Raw genomic sequence first — 20,762 nt, forward strand, 5'->3', positions numbered from 1 at the left:
GGAGAAGAGGAGTCTCCAAGATGCCTGCTGGCTTATAGTCCAGGCATCAGTGAAGACTTGCTGAGAGTTGCGTTCCTCGCTGGAACCGCTCACAGGCACAGCTATTTTAATCAGGCGCAGTTTGGGGCTCCAAAATCACTGCAGATGGTGACTGCAGCCATGAAATTAAAAGACGCTTACTCCTTGGAAGATAAGTTATGACCAACCTAGATAGCATATTGAAAAGTAGAGACATTACTTTGCCAACTAAGGTCCGTCTAGTCAAGGCTATGGTTTTTCCAGTGGTCATGTATGGATGTGAGAGTTGGACTATGAAGAAAGCTGAGCGCCGAAGAATTGATGCTTTTGAACTGTGGTGCTGGAGAAAATTCTTGAGAGTCCCTTGGACTGCAAGGAGATCCACCCAGTCCATTCTGAAGGAGATCAGCCCTGGGATTTCTTTGGAAGGAATGATGCTAAAGCTGAAACGCAGAGGATGAGATGGCTGGATGGCATCACCGACTCAGAGTCGGTGATGCACAGGGAGGCCTGGCACGCTGCGGCTCATGGGGTCGCAAGAGTCGACACGACTGAGCAGCTGAGCTGAGGTTGGCACTGTGGCCACTGCGTGTTAACTACTCTGCACCTGTCTCTTCATAGAGGCTTTGTCCAGTTCTGATGGGCTGTTAGGAAGCATTTAGTGACTTGATATAAAGGGATCCTCCATTCTGTCTCACTCTGAGGTTGTCTTTCAGGAAATCACGGACATCGTTTTCAAAATCGAGCTGTACTTCCAAGCCGCTTTACTTGGGGTTATTGTTACCGCAATGCCTCCTTACTTCGCCATGGAAAATGCAGAGAATCACAAGGTAATGACTCAGTTAAGAATCACAGGTGCAGCTGACTGTTAAGAAAACTGAGCTTTTCTGTGTGAGTGCGAGACTTACGTGCAGCTGTTATTTTGAAAGTAAGTAAATGGAGCATAAACATATTTATTACAGTAAGAGTAACAACTGTCACTTATCTGAGTGCTTGTCGTGCGCTTTAAAAGTGTTCCAGGGTGCAGATCTGAATTTTTTCAGCTTTGACTGTTATGCATTAAGCTGCCCTGGACCTTTGCTGCAGGTTCGTGGGTGAACCTAAGTTTTCTTTTCTCCGGCATGAGCGCCTGCGAGCACCCTTGCCATGTCACATGGTGATTGTGTGTTTAGTTTTATAAGACATTGTTGATCTGGGTTTCAGGGTAGATGAAAGCCTTTCACACTCCCACCAGCAGTGTATGAGGGACAGTAACATGAATTTTCAAAAAATGATTGCATTTGACGTGCTTTATATTTTTATGTGCATATTGGAATTGGTATTTTTGTTCTTGTGTTCACTGAACACAAATGCCCACTTATAAAATCTTTTCTTCTTCTTAACTAATATTTATAGCCCAGAAAATCATTTCTTCTTAACGAATGTTTATATCTCTCTTTCATCCTCTGTGGCCAGCTCTTTCATATCAGGCATTGAATTACTAGGAGTAGATTTTTTTTTATTATGAGTAGATGTTTTTATAGATGACAAAAATCACCTGAATCAGATTGTTAGGCATTTGCATTTATGGAAGATCTTAAAATTTCAAGTTATATAATGAGAATGTCAGGAAAACAATGATTGTTTAAATTTTCACCTGTTCATACCGGTGAACATGGTCTCCCTCGTGGTAATAATCACAATTAACACTCTTGTTCTACGCATGAATGCATAAGAGGTTTTCAGATGCGTCCAAGTACAAGGTCCACACTCAAGCTGAAAGCCCTGTGTAAGTCTGATGATGCTTGGCCATTTATTAGTGTTTTCATGAAAGGTCAGTGTTTAAAAGTAAGCATCCTTTTTCCTAGACATATTTTTTCTATTTCACAGAATTTCAAAACCAGTTACATTTCAGCAGCTTACCGCTTGTGCAGCTCTCAACCCCGTGTGGCCCTTTTAGTTTAGTTCAGTTTTGTGTTTCGTAGCAGCGCTGCTGTGTTCTGATGCTGAAAAATACTGTTGAAATTGTTATGCCTCAGAAATAATGAACCAGATTAAAGGCTAAATGGAATTTATATTTAGCTGTCAGAGGGCTTTTATTACCTACTGATGGAATGTGACCCTTCTTGTTGATGTAAAATTAGAAGCTCTGCAATCATCTGCTAGAGATTTTTGTTTGTAGTGTGTTTAAAATTATAATCAATTTTTCCTTTTTTTTAGATCAAAGCTTATACTCAGCTCAAGCTCTCAGGGCTCTTGCCTTCTGCGTATTGGCTCGGACAGGCTGTTGTTGACATCCCCTTATTTTTTGTGGTCCTTACTCTGATGTTAGGCAGTTTATTTGCATTTCATTATGGATTATATTTTTATGCTGTCAAGTTCCTTTCTGTGGTAAGTTAACATCAGTTGTGCTCATGCTCTTTATAAATACAATGTTATCTTAAAAAGCTAAATGTTTATAAATGTGACAGTTGTCTGATTAAGTAATTATGATGTTCCAGAAAATAGAACCAGCGTCTGTTTAATTATTGTATATGGTACCTATAACCAGTGCAGGTCGTATTGCTCTAAGTGGCTTTTAAAAACAATGTTTCACCATTGTAAAACACTTCTTTGGAGCTGAGGTGATCCTTCATGTGGAGGGCCTACTGGTCTGTCCTCAGGAAAACGTAAAGAGTGTTTCCTTTAAGTATCTCCTTTGTCTCCGTGCCTGAGAATAATTTCATGAAGAGGAAGCTCTTTTATTCCCTAATTTAAAATATGGCTTAAAATACTAAGGACGAGAATGACTTGGATTCATATTTGTATGTCAGTGAATGACTGATACTAGATAATTTCCTGTGAATTATATTAGGAAAAAAGGAAGACAGAGGTTGGTAGGTTAGATTTGCTGAAAATAAACATGGCAGCTTTAACCAGGGAGCATACTGACCTTGCATGTTAATTTCTACCTTATAAATTAATAAACATTTTTCTTACAAATTTATAAAATGCGTTGTGCTATACATTAAAGTAGAAGCTAACAGTTTATTTGAGATTAATAAATGGGTAACTCATTATGCTTTTTTGTAATAAAATGATGAAATAATATTTTACTTGGCATAAAAAAGAACTACAAGTAGTATTTAGTTGTAAATGACTTATTCAAGGTTGTGTGAACAGTTGAAAACATGAGGTTTATTGATCTAGGAGAAAAGTGGCTGGGTGGATGGTAACACCTTAGGTTACCACAATTTCAGTCTTTGGAGCAATTTGTAAAGCAGTAAAACTTGAAAAATAATTATTCCTGGATATTCTAATGTGGCAGGTATCTTACATCATATGTATGGCTAGCTACTCATTTTTACATAAAAATGCAAACCTCTGTTTTCCAGGTTTTTTGCCTCATCGGCTACGTCCCATCAGTCATCCTGTTTACCTACGTTACTTCCTTCACCTGTAAAAAAATTGTCAATACCAGAGAGTTTTGGTCATTTATGTATTCTGTGGTAAGTCACCTTTTATACCGTTTTGTCTCAGCTTTCCATAGCACACGATTCGGGAGTCACAGGCTCCGTTCCTTTTTGTGGTCACACTCATAAAGGCTGCTGTGTCTTTGCTGAGCACAGAACTTAGATGGCTGGCTGGCAGCATCTGCCTGTGTGTCCGCTCCAAGATGGGATGGTGTCTTGCTGCATCCCGCACCTGGCATGCCCAGGGCATCCAACGTGAAGAGCAGCTCATTAGAGAAGACGCTGGTGCTGGGAAAGATCGAAGGCAAAAGGAGAAGGGGATGACGGAGGATGGGATGGGCAGATAGCATCACCGACTCTGGGCATGGATCTGAGCAAGCTCCGGGAGATAGTGCAGGAACTGCAGCCGTGGGGCTCGCAGAGCGTCAGTGATGTAGACTTACACAGACAGACGCAGAGCGTCAGTGATACAGACTTACACAGACAGACGCAGAGCATCAGTGATACAGACTTACACAGACAGACGCAGAGCATCAGTGATACAGACTTACACAGACGGGCGTAGCAGTTGGACACCGCCACCACAGTGGCCCCGGTGCCAGCCGCGGACAGCTGGTGTCAGCCACCTGGTGCTTCCTGGCTAAGCGTCTACTACGGTTCCTTGTTTTATTTGAGGAGTAAAGGCTCAGTTAATGCTGAGGCACACAGGAAGTTTGTATGAAATTTCTAAACCCCTGTTCACCTGTTCTCTCGTCATTCTCTCTAGACAGCGTTGGCTTGCATCGCAGTCACCGAAATAACTTACTTCATGGGAAACACAGCTACAGTCATTCTTCATTATATCTTTTGCATTGCCATTCCAATCTATCCGCTTCTAGGTTGCCTGATTGGTTTCATAAAGGTAGGCCTCTTAGATGTTTGAATATTTTTAGAAAAGCGGAAATAAATACTGCCTAATTCTTTGGGATCTTAATTCTTGTACTGAAATAATAATAATAATAAAATTGAGTTAGCTGCTACTACTTAAGGCAGCAGTTTAAAATGACTGAAGTCTTTTCAGTCATATATTTAGGCCATCAGTTCTCAAAGGAGAGGACTGTACTCATTAGGACATCTTTCGTACCCCAAACAATATACCTAAATTAGAATGATGATCTGACTGCAGTCAGTATTTGTCTGGGCGGAGTTTTTCAAAGATTAAACATTGTTTTAAAAGGGTGAGAGAGAATTTTTCTGGAGGAAAATATACCAAAATTATATTAAGCCTAGTTAATTGAATATAATTGCTATGTGATTAGAAAAAAAAAATTTAAATGATGAGTTCTTAGTTTAGGATGATTGCTGATTAATTCTGCTCATGTATCTACTTTCCTCCCCTCCCCTTTTTTAGCTTTAGTTTATAGGTTTAATTTATACCTGCCCTGACAGGCATATTTTGGCATGAGGAAGATTTTAATCTAACTACAAAACATGGCTATTAATATGAATAGCTAACTAGTTTATGGAGGAGACATGTTTGCTATTAAATACATATTTTTTAATTTTAATCCAACTATTTGTACACATTGCAGCAAAGAACATGGTCTCCTCTACCCACAAAGCTTCTGACACCAAACACGTGGGCTTTTCCCTCGCGTGCTGCAGTTCTGACACTGAGCACAGTCAGTGCAGACTTGGGGGGCCGAGGGGTCAGTCCTGCAGGCTGCCCCCCACCTCAGATTCCAGACGCAGGTTGTGGGTGCCCCCGCCACCCACCTTCTGTCTGACTTGGACCCCCTTCTCAGAGGTTCGGTGATTTGCCCCAGCAGCTCCCAGAACTCAGGGGAGCCCTGAATTCCCGTCCCAGCCCATCACGGTGGGCCTGCAGTAGACCCCAGGGACAGAGGGCCGCAGGCAGGGCTCCTGCCCCCGAGCCATCTGGTGAGCCACCCCCCGCCTGGGGCGCTTCCTGAGCCCCGGGGCAGAAACCGGTGGCTCAGTCCCTTGGCGAGGAGGCGCTGATGAGTCTCCAGGCCCTCCTCCCCTCCGGGGCGGTGGCCTGGACCAGCAGCGCCAGCTCTCGGGTCTGGCTGGCTCCTCTGGCGGAGGGTCTCCGGAGGGTCTCGTCAGGAGCAGAGACTCCGCGAGCAGGAAGGGTCTGGCTCTCCTCACCTGTCACTCAGGAAACCCCAAGGGCTTTAGAAGTTTTGTGCCAGGAACTGTGGACAGACACCAGATCACATCGCATCATGGTGTTAACAGCCGCATACAAATTTCCAAACGTCTTGTCTCAGATTACTTGGAAGAATCTTCAGAGACATGAGGACACCTACGACCCGCGGGATAACCTTCTGGTGGCTGCTATATCGGTAAGAAGTCACTTGCCCGTAGTTTGGCCAAGAGGTCGTAACTCTCTGTTCAGCTGTCATCCCGTTGCATAAAAACAAAGGCGCGTGGGAAGTCAGGCGTGCTAGTCCTGCTGCCTAATGCGTGCGCACTGCACACACCCATTCTAATATACTGGGCTTTTTGACATGCCACTAATTCTATTTAACAATAAATCTGGCTTCCATAGGAGCAAAAACACAGCGTTTTTAGAAAAATTCTGTAATTTACAAAGCTGGCAGCAAATGGACTTTCCAGCAGTAGAAAACTGCACAGAGACCGTTCGTAAACGTCTGTCGTGGTTTGTGCTCACATTCGTCTCTGCCTCACTGTATGACATGCAAAAAAAGACGATGAATGCTTTCAGTGATGGCAAGGAACCCGATGTACTGATAGTGGTTTTTTGGTTTCATTGGTACAGGCAGGAGAAAAAATAACCAAAAACTGTCCGGTCATGAGCTGTTTTTCTTTCAGCCTTACCTGCACTGTGTGCTGTGGGTTTTTCTCCTGCAGTACTACGAGAAAAAATATGGTGGCAGATCGTTAAGGAAGGATCCCTTTTTCAGGTCAGTTTTTAATTTTCATGTGTTTTTTTTTTTTTAGTATATTGACAGAGTTGTGCAACCACACTGTCATCTAATTCCCTGATAGCTCAGTTGGTGAAGAATCTGCCTGCAATGCAGGAGACCCCGCTTCGATTCCTGGGTCGGGAAGATCCGCTGGAGAAGGGATAGGCTACCATTCCAGTTTTCTTGGCCTTCCTGTGTGGCTCAGCTAGTAAAGAATCTGCCTGCAATTCGAGAGAGACCTAGGTTTGATCCCTGGGTTGGGAAGATCCCCTGGAGAAGGGAAAGGCTACCCACTCCAGTATTCTGGCCTGGAGAATTCCATGGACTGTATAGTCCATGAGGTCACAGAGTCGGACACTACTGAGTGACTTTCACTTCACTTTCTCATTTCAATCACCCCCCTCCCCAAAAGAAACCTCGTACACGTTAGTAGTCACTTCCTTTCCCCCCTGAGCTTCCCCTCAGCCCTCTATAAGCACTAATCTGCTTCCTGTCTATACATCTGCCAGTTTCACAGTCGTATAAGTAGAGTTACACAAGACACGGCCTTTTCTTGTCTGGCTTCTTGTACTTAGCATAATGTCCTGAAAGCTCACCCCTGCTGAAGCAGGTGGCAGGACCTCATCACCTGTTTGTTTGTTTTTGCCAAGTGATGCTACCTTGTAGAGGCTTCCCAGGAGGCTCAGCGGTATAGCACGCAGGAGACCCAAGAGATGCAGGTTCGGCCCCTGGGTCGGGAAGACCCACTGGAGGAGGACGTGGCGTCCGCTCCAGCTTTCTCACCTGGTTAAGAGCTTTCTAACGTCAGAGCTCATGCCCGTGTGTTCCTGTCTCCCCACCCCGGTCTTTTCTGAACTTAGTGCTTGAATTTCTTAGTATTACCTGAAAATCTGTTTATACTTTCAGGAGTCTTTCGACAAAGTCCAAACACAGAAAGTTTTCAGAACCACCCAACAATGAGGATGAAGATGAAGATGTCAAAGCTGAAAGGCTGAAGGTCAAAGAGCTGATGAGCTGTCAGTGTTGCGAGGAGGTGAGCTGGTCTTTATTGCTGGGTCGTCTGCAGTGGTCAGCAATGGTCAGCTCCTCGCACACGGGAGTTAACCTGGAAAAATAGTCCTCTTTCATATGACTCAATCTGGAAAAAGTCCTGTCTTTGAAAAACTATTTTTGTCCAATTACTTTTGAGTAAGCCATTATTTCAGCCATAAATGGGATATTTGTTTGTACAGGACCCCTCGTTAGGAAATATAGTTCTTATGGCAGGGACATAAGGCGTATACTGCCTTTCGTTTAGTGATAGATGTTTGATTTATAGCTCTCTTTTAAAATCCTGTTTTCCTTATTAGAAACCAGCCATTATGGTCAATAATTTGCATAAAGAATATGAAGACAAGAAAGATTTTCTTCCTACAAGAAAAGTAAAGAAAGTGGCAAATAAATATGTCTCCTTCTGTGTGAAAAAAGGCTGGTATTTAATTATTTTTTTCTTAAATAACTTTCCCAGAAAAAGTAATTCTCATTTTCCAGTTTGATTTGCATTTGGTGACTTTCCTTCTCGTTCCCTCAGGAGAGATCTTGGGACTGCTGGGTCCAAATGGCGCAGGCAAAAGCACGCTCATCAATATCCTGGCTGGTGACAGCGAGCCAACCTCGGGCCAGGTATGGTCTAGCGTGTGGCCTGTATTGAATACGGCTTGCGTTTGTTTCCCAGTAGTCATGTATGGCTGTGAGAGCTGGACTGTAAAAAACGCTGAGCATCAAGGAATTGATGCTTTCGAACTGGTGCTAGAAAAGACTATTGAGAGTCCCTTGAACAGCAAGGAGATCAAACCAGTCCATCCTAAAGGAAATCAGTCCTGAATATTCACTAGAACTACTGATGCTAAAGCTGAAGCTCCAGTACTTTGGCCACTTAATCGGAAGAGCCGACTCATTGGAAAAGACCTTGATGTTGGGAAAGGTTGAGGGCAGGAGGAGAAGGGGATGACAGAGGATGAGATAGTTAGCATCACCAACTCAATGGACGTGAATCTGAGCAAACTCTGGGAGATGGTAAAGGACAGAGGAGCCTGGCGTGCTGCAGTCCATGGAGGTGAAAAGAAACAGACTCGACTTCGTAACAGAATAACAATAACGACAGTGACAAATGGGATTTCAGTGCTCAGATTTTATGGTTTGGTGTTAATTTTTTAGGAGAGCTTGATCAAATTATGCTCTCTTTGTGAGAATACTGTAATAGTGAAATGTCCGTGCGTACACGCAGAGCATACGTATACAGTGTTCCTGTTCTGTGGCAACTACAAGCCCAGGTGACTCGTCCCCTGACTTTAACAGCCACCCCTGTGTTGACCTCAGGAAGTGGAGGAGCGGAGCTGAGCCTGCCCTCAGCCAGCCTTTGGTGACGGGCTCACCTCCCAAGCTCTCTGCGTGCACTTTGCACGACTGCCCTGATCCCACCTCCTGCCTCCCTCTCGCCAGCAGCTCTGGCTCACTGCTTTCCCAGAAAGCGCCCAGCACACCTGACTCTGCTTCCATCACCTTGGGTGTTGCTTATGTTGGCTACTCCTTACCCCGTGGAAAACCAGATGATCAGGTTCACTTATTTCCTTGGCCCAAATAGCACCTTTCAGAGTTTCCCTGGTGGCTCAGTGGTAAAGAATCCGCCTGTCAATGCAGGAGACCCAGGTTTGATTCCTGATCTGGGAAGATCCCACGTGCCGCCGAGCGACTAAGCTCGTGCGCCGCATCTGGGCGTGTCTCGAGAGCCTGGGAGCCACGTAACTGAGGCCCACGTGCCGTGGAGCCGGTGCCCCATAGCCAGGGAGGCCGCTGCAGTGAGAAACCTGCTCGCCGCCCCTGGACAAAGGCTGTTGCAGCAAGACAGACCCAGCACAGCCAGGAATAAATATATAAATAAATGAACACATAAAACCAGCCCCTGACCCTTGTGGTTAAATATGCAACCCCCGCCCAGCCTTGCATCCCTGGTCCCCGTTTCTGACCAGGTCACTCACCTCCAGCTCAGCAGTGTAGGTCCTGACTTCCTCAGGAAGGAGTGAGAGTCTGACCTCGCCTTATCCTGGCTCTGGGAAGGAGTTTGAGTGGCTCCACCAGCCACTTCCTTTATGATGCTAGTCCTTCCACTCAGCTTGTCCTTCTGCAGGTCTTCCTAGGAGACTACTCTTCACATCCAGCTGAAGACGACGACTCCGTGAGGTGTATGGGCTACTGTCCCCAGATCAACCCCCTGTGGCAAGACATCACCCTGAAGGAACACCTCCAGATCTACGGGGCTGTGAAAGGGATGAGCGCCAGCGACGTGCAGGAGGTCACGGATCGGTGAGGCCCTGCCTTCAGCTCCCTCTGTCACCTGGGGAAGGTCATGACGCGCAGTTTCAAAATTTCACAACAGGCATTTCCCTGGATCGTAGTTTCCATGGGAAAAGATCATTACTTTCCCATATATTCTTCTACCAACTTATGACAGCTATGAAAATGAAAACACTTCTATTTTTGAATACGGAATCAATGTACTTATGAATTGCCACGAAACCTATATTAATTTAAAGTGAACCTTTTAGTCATGATGTTGATTTATTTGAAATGAGCTTCTACCGACTTAACTGTTTTAGGAAAAAAAAAGCTTCAGGGATCACAATCCGTATTATTAATTGTGTCTGAGGGTATCATGGCATGCTCATTTATACCATCTCTTTTGCAGAATAACAAATGCACTTGATCTCAAAGAACACCTCCAGAAAACGGTAAAGAAACTTCCTGCAGGAATCAAGCGCAAGGTGCGTTTGTCAGAGTGCGCGCGTGCAGCCCAGCGCCTGGCACCGTGCCGGCCGCGTGTCTTACAGCCACCCCCTCCCCGTGTTTGTCGTCCCCCCCAGCTGTGCTTCGCCCTGAGCATGCTGGGGAACCCCCCGGTCACGCTGCTGGACGAGCCGTCCACAGGCATGGATCCCAAAGCCAAGCAGCACATGTGGTGAGTGTGAGGTGGGGACACGCGAGGCCCCGCGCTGGGCCGCCATCACTCGGGTCCTGTCAGGTACGGATACATACTCAGAGTCCTGCAAGGAAGGAAAATTGTGATTACGTGTTTCTAGAGATCCCCTTAAACTTAATCATATTTTTCATGAAGTGTTGACAACACATTGTGTATTCTGGGACCAAAATGAGAATAGTGTTGTCTGAATAGTTTCTAAAATGGTTTTCTTCTTGTCTAAAGTAACATACAGGAGTGAACATCTCCTGACCGTGCTGCCTAGAATGTACATTATGTACAGTGAAACTCTCTGCTAAGCAGTTGCCTGTTTGAGCCTAGGTTTCCACGTCTATGAAATGTGAGGTTTGGGTCAGACGTATGTTAAGACTTCCCTGTGATTCTGTGGCTATTTATGTTCTAACATGAAAAGCTTTCAGTTTGTATAACTGGTTGGTTAACACACTTACAACCCATAGGGACACTTGAAATCATGAACTTTTCTTTCTACTTGACAAGCTTTCAGAAATAAGGTAAATTAGTTAGGCTAGAGGAATCATAGTTGGGCAGAGTATAATAAGTATAGCAGTTGATATTTGGTAAATCTGTTAACCCAAGAGCTGGATTTTTAAAAACTCAGGTGTTTTTGTTAACGTTCAGGTGCCATCTTCCCTTCTGTTCGTTTCCTTTGTATTTTGTAGGAGAGCAATTAGAACCGCATTCAAAAACAGGAAGCGGGCCGCTATCCTGACCACTCACTACATGGAGGAGGCGGAGGCCGTCTGCGACCGAGTGGCCGTCTTGGTGTCCGGGCGGCTGAGGTGGGCGTCGGCCGGTGGGGGGCAGGGTGTGTGCTGCGGCGGCGGCGTTTCAGAGGCGTCTCAGGGTCCTGTTGGTTTTCAGTGTTGAGACATGCTTCCTTGTTTAATCAGCTTTCCGTAGAATTACTTGGAAATTAGTGTTGCTTCTCCCCAAAACCGGCCAGCTATTCTGCCTGTGGAGACTCCCTATTCTCTCTTACGTTTGCAACTTTTACGTAGATTGGCCAAGGACTCCAGCATAAGAATCTTACTCAGCCGGTGTTTTCTCTGTAGTGAACTTCACTTTTGGTTGTGCTGGGTCTGTTCCTGTGAGCAGGCTTCCTCTAGTTGTGACGAGGAGGCTCCTCTTGACAGCGGGTGTGGGCTTCTCCATGCGGTGGCTTCCTTGGTGGAGGCCCACGGGCTCGCTCTGGCCACGGGCTCAGCTGGAACAAGACCAGGGCTGAGCTCATGTCCCCGGCCTTGACTGGCAGACTAACCACGGGACCACCACGGACGTCCTAAATTATCCTTAAGTGAGAAATCACCTTTGAAACTATCAGCTTCTTTCATATCTTTTAAAATTCACTACAGGTGTATCGGGACAGTGCAGCATCTGAAGAGTAAATTTGGAAAAGGGTACTTTTTGGAAATCAAATTAAAGGATTGGATAGAGGGCCTGGAAGTAGACCGTCTCCAAAGAGAAATCCGGTGTATTTTCCCAAACGCAAGCCGCCAGGAAAGGTGACATTTTAAAAATGCAGCTGTGTTTCTCGGTAGAGCAGTAATCGTGAAAATTGGCTACTGTATTAAGGATTGGGGGGAGATGCTCTTATTATTGGACTAATGTAGTTTGAAGAATGGCCTTCACATTTAACTTATTTTTAATGTTAGATCTTTCAGTGTATGATAGTAAAGGTTTGACAGCTTTTATTTGGTAGTAAGGAAAGAGTTATTTTATTGTGCATGGAAATATTTTAAGATTTCAAATGATTTTTATCTAAATAAGTGTCAAATTATGGGAGTTTTATTTTGAAGTTTTAAAGTATTGAATTTTGGCTTCAGAACACACAGTTAGTAGTCACTTCTGAATTTTCCTTCATCTTTGCTTTCAGTTTCTCTACTATTCTGGCTTATAAAATTCCTAAGGAAGACGTTCAGTCCCTTTCACAGTCTTTTTCTAAGCTGGAAGAAGGTGAGTAATAATTTGAAAAACACTGAGATGGTTTCAAATTATGAGGGAATTTTATGAAAAAGTTTAGAAGTTGGGTCTCAGTTTGCTGCAGAAACTACAGTGAGTAAGATGACCTTCTGTTAATTGAATCTAAGCTATAGGAAAATACAGCCTGGGATTTTGTCGATGAGCTGTGTTGTCGTGTAAGCCTTTCACCCTCTTGAGAGGATGTCACCGCAGTTTTTACGTTGCGTCTGAGAAAGTTCAGTTTAATTAACCCCCACTAGTTCAGTCCAGAAGCCGGAGCTTTGCATTTCTTGAGTCCTCACTTTGTATCAGGCCATGGAAGGGGCGGGAACAAGACCCAGGGGCAGCAGGAGGAAGGAGAGGAGAGCTCGAGGTGCGGACGGGTGGGCCTTCCTGACCCGACCTGCAGAGACGCTTGTGGGATGTCAGCGTTTTAAAAATAACTGTTAGGGGGGATGCAGACATCTCCCCAGGAGAGAGAGGCATCTTCTGGACGGGCATGTGTTCAGGTCCGGGTCATTTCATGAAAAAGCATCTGGAAACCGTGAAGCAGCTTGTGTTTCCTGGTGCTCGCTCTGTGGTTAAAGGGGACATTAGAGTAAAGCGGGGGATTAAAGGAGTGAATGGAAGAGCAGGACTTCGATATCCGATTAGACTGCGAAAGGATCTGAATGACACAGGACTGATACCCGGAATCTAGCTGCAGAAGTCCGGGACAGACTGCTGGAATTGTGGGGGTGGGAGATAGAGAGCAGGGATCAACAGAAGCGGCAGAAGCGGAGGAGGGGGCGAGGAGCTGCTGGGAGAAGGGGCAGTGGGACGAGGCGGTGAGCCTGTGCCCAGGGCTGTGATGTGGCCCGTGAGCCCGCGTGCCCCCGTGACCCTGCGTGAGCCCGCGCCCAGGGCTGTGGGGCGGCCCGTGAGCCCGCGCGCCCCCGTGAGCCCGCGCGCCCCCGTGAGCCCGCGCGCCCCCGTGAGCCCGCGCGCCCCCGTGAGCCCGGCCCAGGGCTGTGGGGAGGCCGCGGGCGGGGGAGGGGAGGCAGGTAGGGGGTGACGTCACTGACAGCCTGCAGCTGAGTGGGCCGATCAGAGAGATGAAGAAAGCACAAGTGGTTAGCCACTCAGTAGGTATTGCCATTTGATTATTCAAAAATATTACTTAGTGAAATACTGTTTTTTGCGTTTTCACAGCTAAACATACATTCGCTATTGAAGAGTACAGCTTTTCTCAAGCCACGTTGGAACAGGTACCACAAAGTTAACTGTTAACAGTTCTGTAGGAGAAAGCCTGCAGCATCTAAGTGTTTAGGTTTGTTTTGGAGAGGGAAGGAGATTGAGAGCCAGAGACCGGTTACTGCGGAGTGTTCCGCAGCTGTGTGAATTTTAAACAACTTGAGGTCCTCCACCTGCCTGTTTCGATAGCTCATTTTTTTTTTTTTAGTTTCAAGAAAATGACTCCTGATGGATGGCATTCATATTGGCACATCTGAAATTACATTGCTTAAATATTTATAAATTATCCTTTACCACCTTGCTACTTTTTCAGTCCAAAAAAATGATCTATTAATCCTCTAAAATGATATTCATCAGTATATAGGATTAGTGGGGATCATTCTGCTTAAATAATATTAAGTGTATCTCTTGATACTTCAGTGGTTCGTGTATTTAGGTACAGCTTCATGCCACTGCTGCTTTAGTTAAAATGTTCCTAGGATAATTGCAGTGCAGAATACTGTACTCATTTATTTCCACGTAGGTTTTTGTGGAACTCACCAAAGAGCAAGAGGAGGAAGACAGCAGCTGTGGCACCTTCAACAGCGCACTCTGGTGGGAAAGAACGCAGGAGGACAGAGTCGTGTTTTGAATTCATGCTGCTTGCCCCACTTCCTGCATTTCTTTCTTTTACGATTTAGTTTTGGCTTGACAGTTTATTGCTTGAACAATAATCGAAGAGCCGAGAAAGCACTTGGGATTTTCCTGACTCCCTGCATTGAAATGCCATCAGTTGTGTGTTTCGCTTTTCTTCGAATAACCCTTGCGTACAGCCACGTGAGCCTGCGTGGTGGCGTCTGCAGCGTGTTACGCTGTAGTCTGTGCGTGAAGGTGACCGTGTCCTTGTTCACTTTTCAGAAGCAGCGCTTGTGAATTTATGGTTTGAAGACCTAGTGATAGGATTGTTTTATTTTGAGCAGCTGTCTGTAAGTTTATACCATCTAGTTACGTAAGTATGTAATGTCCCAATCTAAATAAGAAGACAGATACATAGAACAGAGACATAAAGCTAAAGTCCGCTCTCCTTTTTAATTTCTAAGAGAAACTGAATGGAAATTGGCCTCCTAAAAAGCTTAAACACTGGACAGGCTGCTTGCAGAGAGAGGTTTGCAGGCCGTGAGTGACCTTCACTGGGCAAGATGCATGCGCCGAAATAACTGAAAGGAGACCCTGTTCTCTTAGGTGATTGTAGATATCAGTAACTCAGGTACAGTTCTTTTGCTTACGGTAAAGTTTAGAGATGTTTCAGTTATGGTGGAAGACTGTGTCTAGAATCTTACAGTGTAGCAATCTGATTCTTCTGTTGTTTGGGGTTGAAATGACGACATCTGTAGGGCTGCAAGAATTAATCCATACCTTCTCCTCCACCCGGATGGAAAATGGAAAGCCTTTGTCTTCTTCATTACAAAGAATATATTTTATTATATAAATGAACTTTGTTATTTGAATATCTCTCCTTTGTAGAGTTGTAAGTATGTCACTGTGAATTTGTTTACTCACCTCAGATTCACTTTGGAATATGGTGGAACATAGATAAACTTGTGGTCATTAAGGAAAGTAAATTCTACACAATTCTCTTTAGTAAGGAACCAGTTTTCTTCTGTGACAGAGTTGAAGTGAGATTTTGGTTAAGGTATCCGTACAAATACTTCTGCATAGACCCCGTGTGTGGACTGTAGGGATATAACATAAATCATACTGTGCTGTGAGCTCAGCCACTCAGTCCTGTCTGACTCTCTGCGACCCCCTGGACTGTCGCCCGCCAGGCTCCCTTGTCCATGGAATTCTCCAGGCAAGGACGCTGGAGTGGGTTGCCATGCCCTCCTCCAGGGGTCTAACCAACCCAGGGATCAAACCTGTGTCTCTTGCGCTGGCAGGCGTGTTCTTTACCACTGTGCCACCTGGGAAGTCCCAGTTGACATTGCATCTCAACCAGATGAATGAGAGTGACCACCTTTGGAAAAGCAAGTATATTGGGGTGTGACTGTGCTGTGTGACAGAGTCTGAGAGAACAGCAGTCGCAATAGAAGGGTTTGGTGCCGAGTTTCTCTGAAGTGGAACACCCTTTGATGAGGCTGCTGACTCGCGTGGTGAACCTGAACTTTTGGCTGTGCCGCGCGGTGAGACGGCTGTGAGCCCGGCTGTGCGGCTGAGGATACGGCAGCGCACCTTCCTCAGCCTCAGGACAAGGTGCCCGACCGGCGTTTCCCTCTGCTGTTCCGGTCACATGCCTGACAGTACCGGACCTTGCCTGGTGTCTCAGGTCTTCCTTCTAACTGCACGAGCTGTCTTAGAGCCTCCGCTGGCATCTGCAGCCCGCACCAGAGTGATTTCTCCTTGTAGGACTCAGTTGGCACTAGTCTGACCTCCTGTTACCACGGCACTCGCCTCCCGCTACTGACCTTTGGTTCTTCACCTGAGAATCTCACTCTTCGAATCTTTAGTAAAAGCTGTCACTATTAAACTGTAGCACTGGATGACGAATACAAGTCCAGAAACATTTGAGGGGAAACCCTTCCCTTTATAGATGAATTAATCAGCAACGCTCTGTGCTTTCTAAGCAAGTCACGGCAGATCGGTTGCTGTACATTTACAGAGGTACCTTCAGTGCCTGACATCAGTGTAACACCCGGGGCTTCTCTGGGGATGCAGCTCTGCAGTTGTGCTCACCGGCCATAGTTCGCATCTGTCAGGCTCATTATTGTGCTGTTACTGTGCTCTTGTAAGCATTAAAAAAAAAAAAAAAAAAAAAAACACACCTTTTTTAAAAGTTTTTACATACTTTGAGTGGATACATCTTGGTCATGAATTAAATTATTCATAGGAATGTTCTGTTCCCATTTTCTCACAGTAGGAGCATTTTTCCTAATCAGAAGTACCGTTTAACTACTACTTAGGAAAACCAGGGTGAGTGGAGTTTGAAGAAAAGGACACAGCAACTCAAATACGGAGTTTACCTTCGATGACTGTACAGTTCAAATGTCTTAAATTATAACCTCCAAGCTTTTTTTTTTTTTGTATCAATGCAAATAAGTACATATATTAGGAAGCAGCTAGGGAAAAAACCCACCCCCCCTGGCTTATGTTTTCCGTCCACAGTCAAATTTTAACAGTAAAAAGGCTGGACTTCACGGAGTCACGGTGGTCAGTGACCAACAAGGCAGACGTCCGTCTGCAGCCTCAGGAAGGAGACAGGAGAGGCGCAGCGATGAGCAGGCTCCACTCTGTCCCTTCCTGAGCCGCTTTGTCTTTCTGGTGGGTTTGTTCTCAGTAAAAGGCTGCATGTTCCCCTAAAAGCCTACTTTCCTTCCAATCGCCCCAAACTATCTAAAACCACTGTTTTTATCGTTAAAATGTTTTTAGAGTAATTTAACTCCACCGACGCTGTAGTGATCACGTTTCAAGCGGTGGGTCTTTGGGTAAGACCGTAACTCTCCGCTTTGGCCTTGTAAGGTCTTGCAGTGCAGCAGGAAGGCGTTAGAAACTTGGGTCACTTAGCACTCAGTCGAGTCCGACTCCGACGCCACGAGTGCAGCCCGCCGGGCTCCTCTGTCCATGGGGTTTCCCAGGCAAGAACACGAGTAGGTTGCCATTTCCTTCTGCAGGGGATCTTCCTGATCCAGGGATGGAACCTGTGTCTCCGGCAGTGGTGGGCCTGTTCTTCAACCCTGAGTCCCCAGAGAAGCCCCCAGATCCTTGGGTCCTGACTCTGATACAGTATGATGGCGCTTTGCTGGCTGTACAATGTTTGGTTGGGGCAGAGCTCTACTGAGGGTTAGTGGCATCCTGCTTTTATCGTTCTGTTGGCCACAGATTTTCTTCTGATTGTGCTAAGAATCTGACAAAACATTATGCTGTATTTTTATGTAATGCGTTAATAGATGTTCATCTTCTAAAAATAGAAATGCTCCTCTCTAATGTATTTGTAATATTGCTAAATGATTTTTCGTTTTCTTTCCCGAAAGAACACGTTACATAAAATGAAAAAATCTTTTCTCAGGTGAATAATTTTTATATCAGCTATTCTTATAAGGTAAAAGTTTATTTATTTTTTATTCATAATGCGTTCCACGTAATTAATTCTCAGTGTGCCCATTTAAGAAAAGTAAGTATGATTATAGTATTAGTAGTAAGCTTTAAGAACTGAAACTTTAGCTCAACTTTTCGTTTTGTATGAAATGGATACTTTGTTACTTAGAATATATTAAAAATGAAGGGAAATCTGGCACTGAAATTGTTGGTAATTTATTTTTAGTATCTGTTCAGAAGGCAGTGGCGCCCCACTCCAGTGTTCCTGCCTGGAGAATCCCAGGGACGGGGGAGCCTGGTGGGCTGCCATCTATGGGGTCGCACAGAGTCGGACACGACTGAAGCGACTTAGCAGCAGCGGCAGTGTTTTCAAGAATGTTCAACGAGGAACACTGATAGTTGTTATTACTCAGTCGCTGTCACGTCCGACTCTCTTCAGCCTCGTGGACTGCAGCACGCCAGGCTTCCTTGTTCTTCACTGTCTGGGGTCGCACAGAGTCGGACACGACTGAAGCGACGTAGCAGCAGTAGCAGCCAGTACTCTTGCCTGGAAAATCCCACGGATGGAGGAGCCTGGTGGGCTACAGTCCATGGGGTCGCAGAGAGTCAGACACGACTGGCGACTTCACTTCACCTTCACCTGCGTACCTGAAGTTGATGATGGTTCTCCAGCTTCTGCTTCATCCAGCCCAGCATTGACAGTTACCTGTGTTTTAGTTTACATTCATATTTTAAACTTAGACATTCTTGTAGATCTTTTTTATCTCAAATCTATTTTGTAAAAATATAAAGCAATCATTGTTGCTTATATTTTATTACATTTAACAGATTAAATTATTCCCAAATATTTAATACATATTTATCATCTTCCTTAGGATATTTAAATAAATTGATAGATAAGATTTTAAATTTAATGAACCAATGTTTCTCAAGGACCTAAGCAGCTCTTGCAGATCTGATTAATCAGATTAATTTTATGTAGCATAAAACCAGCATACACAAAACTACATGATTAGAAGTCTTGCTGCCACTCTTGCATAAATGCAGACTTCCAAAGAATATCAGTATAGTAATCTAGTTATTTCCCCCATGTCTGCACACGGACCTCGCCAGGGTCATAGCATTTGCTAAATAAAGCCATCAAAGGTCACTGAAGTCCACCTCCCGATAACCCAAGACAGAGATGGAGGATGCGGGTGAGGCAGCTCGGGTGGGGATCGGAGCTTCTCCAGGGAGAGAAGCGTGAACCCGGTCTCAGCTCGGAGAGCAGGCTGGCGCTTGTCCCGGGGGCTGTTTGGTTTCGTGCTTTGACCTTTTGCGCTTGGTCGGTGGCACAGGCGCGTCCGGCTCTGTGACCCGTGGGCAGTAGCCCGCCAGGCCCCTCTGTCCATGGGCCTTCCCAGGCAAGAGCACGGGAGGGCACCTTCCGGACCCAGGGGTGGAAGCCAGGGCTCCTGCATTGGCAGGTGGTTCTTGCCCGCGGAGTCAGCAGGATCGCCCTCGGGAGAGCCCGAGGCGCGCCGTTTCCAGCCACCCGGGCGCGGGTGAGAGCCGCCGGCGAGACGGCAGCGCTTTCGGCCACCAGGTGGCCCCAGCGCGCCGCGCGTCCTCCCGGCGGCGGAGAGGCGGCCTGCGACGCAGGACAGCCGGGCTCCATCCCCGCGAAGGAAGAGGCCCTCCAGTGCGCTCGCCTGGAGAGTCCATGGACAGAGGGGCCCGGCGGGCTCCAGCCCACGGGGTCACAGAGCCGGACACGACTGAAGAGACGTAGCACGCACGCGTGCAGGGACACGACTGAGCCACCACCTAACGCGGGGGCCCAGGAGGAGCCCGAGCTGGAGCCAGCAAGTCAGCCCGGGAGCTGGAGGCAGCATCCCGCGGAGAGAACGGGCATCCTTACGCTAGTTCACTGGGGAAGAGGCGACAGCACGGTTCAGAGCGTCCGAACGAAGGAGAAGAAACGCAAGGGAGCCAGAAGGCACCCCAGGCATTCGTCAGAGGGAAGGGGCGCGCAGCCAGGGCGCGAAAGACCCCACTCGCGTGCGGCCCAGCTCCAGGCCGGCCTTCAGTTACATCGCCAGCGTTGATTCCCCTCCTTAGCTTTTCTCTTAGGAGCCGCAAAATCAAGCCTTCCAGGTCCTCCTGGCAAGGCAACCAGTGCTGTGTTAGACACTCCAGTCGTGTCCAACTCTGCGACCCCCTGGGCTCCTCTGTCCATGGGATTCTCCAGGCAAGAATACTGGAGTGGGTTGCCATTTCCTTCTCCAGGGGATCTTTCCGACCCAGGGATCGAACTGGAGTCTCCCACATTGCTGGCAGATTCTTTATGTCTGAGTCTCCAGGGAAGCCCTGTGGAGAATCCTCTATCATTGTCTCTTAAACAAAGGTGAATTTCATTGATAACTAGGAGGCAGATGGGCAGAGACCATAAAACAAACCTCCAGGAAATGAGTCCTGGGGGAGTCGTTGGTAATAAAGATATGATCACAGCCTGATTTTTACTGCTTCAAATCGTAAAACTAGTGATACATACTTGAGAAAACTGGGTTTTTTCCCATATAAACGAGGACTTAGGGGTGTCCATGATAATTTTCAGATGGGAGAAAGCATCAAGATGAGTCACAAGTGTCACTTTATTGAAATATTTTCTTTGATTGTTTAAAAAAATTATTTGGCCATGCCAGGCCTTAGCTACAGCAGGAGGGCGCTAGCTAGTTCCCCAACCAGGGATCCAACCTGGGCCCCCGGCATTGGGAGTGTAGAGACTTAGCCACTGAACCACCCAGGGTCCTGTGATGTACTTTTGCATAAGAAACCACCCCAAAATGTAGCATCTTAAAACAATAAAGATTAACCAGTTCACAGTTTCTATAGGTCAGAAATTAGAGCATAGCTTAGCTGTATGCTTTTAAAATGAATGACCAAACAGGAAAAAAAAGGCAATTTGAGGTAAGGGGAAACTGAGAAAGGGAATATCAAGGATAAAAGATGTAATTAATGCAGAGCCATTAAAGGAAACAGGAGATTATTTTTAAAAAGTCAGAGGATGAGACCTACGTCATGAACGAGTCCACTTTATCCCAGGAA

At 46.0% G+C, this 20,762-nt stretch overlaps 1 protein-coding gene across 10 annotated transcripts in view; it reads left to right on the forward strand.

Annotated features, from left to right (window-relative positions):
• The window catches only part of ABCA5 (ATP binding cassette subfamily A member 5), a 65,904-nt gene extending 48,024 nt beyond the window's left edge, over positions 1 to 17,880 (forward strand). For 7 of the 10 annotated variants that reach the window (XM_042256471.1, XM_060395057.1, XM_042256470.1 and 4 more), the window contains 17 exons: positions 735 to 848; positions 2,218 to 2,388; positions 3,372 to 3,485; positions 4,216 to 4,350; positions 5,723 to 5,797; positions 6,288 to 6,379; positions 7,289 to 7,415; positions 7,732 to 7,849; positions 7,953 to 8,044; positions 9,549 to 9,724; positions 10,107 to 10,182; positions 10,282 to 10,376; positions 11,075 to 11,194; positions 11,768 to 11,917; positions 12,289 to 12,368; positions 13,566 to 13,621; positions 14,131 to 17,880. In XM_042256471.1, the coding sequence (XP_042112405.1) occupies positions 735 to 848; positions 2,218 to 2,388; positions 3,372 to 3,485; positions 4,216 to 4,350; positions 5,723 to 5,797; positions 6,288 to 6,379; positions 7,289 to 7,415; positions 7,732 to 7,849; positions 7,953 to 8,044; positions 9,549 to 9,724; positions 10,107 to 10,182; positions 10,282 to 10,376; positions 11,075 to 11,194; positions 11,768 to 11,917; positions 12,289 to 12,368; positions 13,566 to 13,621; positions 14,131 to 14,238 (1,899 nt within the window). In that variant the 3' untranslated portion in view covers positions 14,239 to 17,880. Of the gene's footprint in view, positions 1 to 734; positions 849 to 2,217; positions 2,389 to 3,371; positions 3,486 to 4,215; positions 4,351 to 5,722; positions 5,798 to 6,287; positions 6,380 to 7,288; positions 7,416 to 7,731; positions 7,854 to 7,952; positions 8,045 to 9,548; positions 9,725 to 10,106; positions 10,183 to 10,281; positions 10,377 to 11,074; positions 11,195 to 11,767; positions 11,918 to 12,288; positions 12,369 to 13,565; positions 13,622 to 14,130 lie in introns of those variants that run through there. The other 3 variants (XM_042256474.2, XM_060395059.1, XM_042256475.2) reach the window with 2 other exon arrangements.
• Positions 17,881 to 20,762: the final 2,882 nt, after the last annotated feature.

The sequence above is a fragment of the Ovis aries genome, chromosome 11 (genome assembly GCF_016772045.2).
Source record: "Ovis aries strain OAR_USU_Benz2616 breed Rambouillet chromosome 11, ARS-UI_Ramb_v3.0, whole genome shotgun sequence".
In the NCBI taxonomy this organism is placed as follows: Eukaryota; Metazoa; Chordata; class Mammalia; order Artiodactyla; family Bovidae; genus Ovis; species Ovis aries.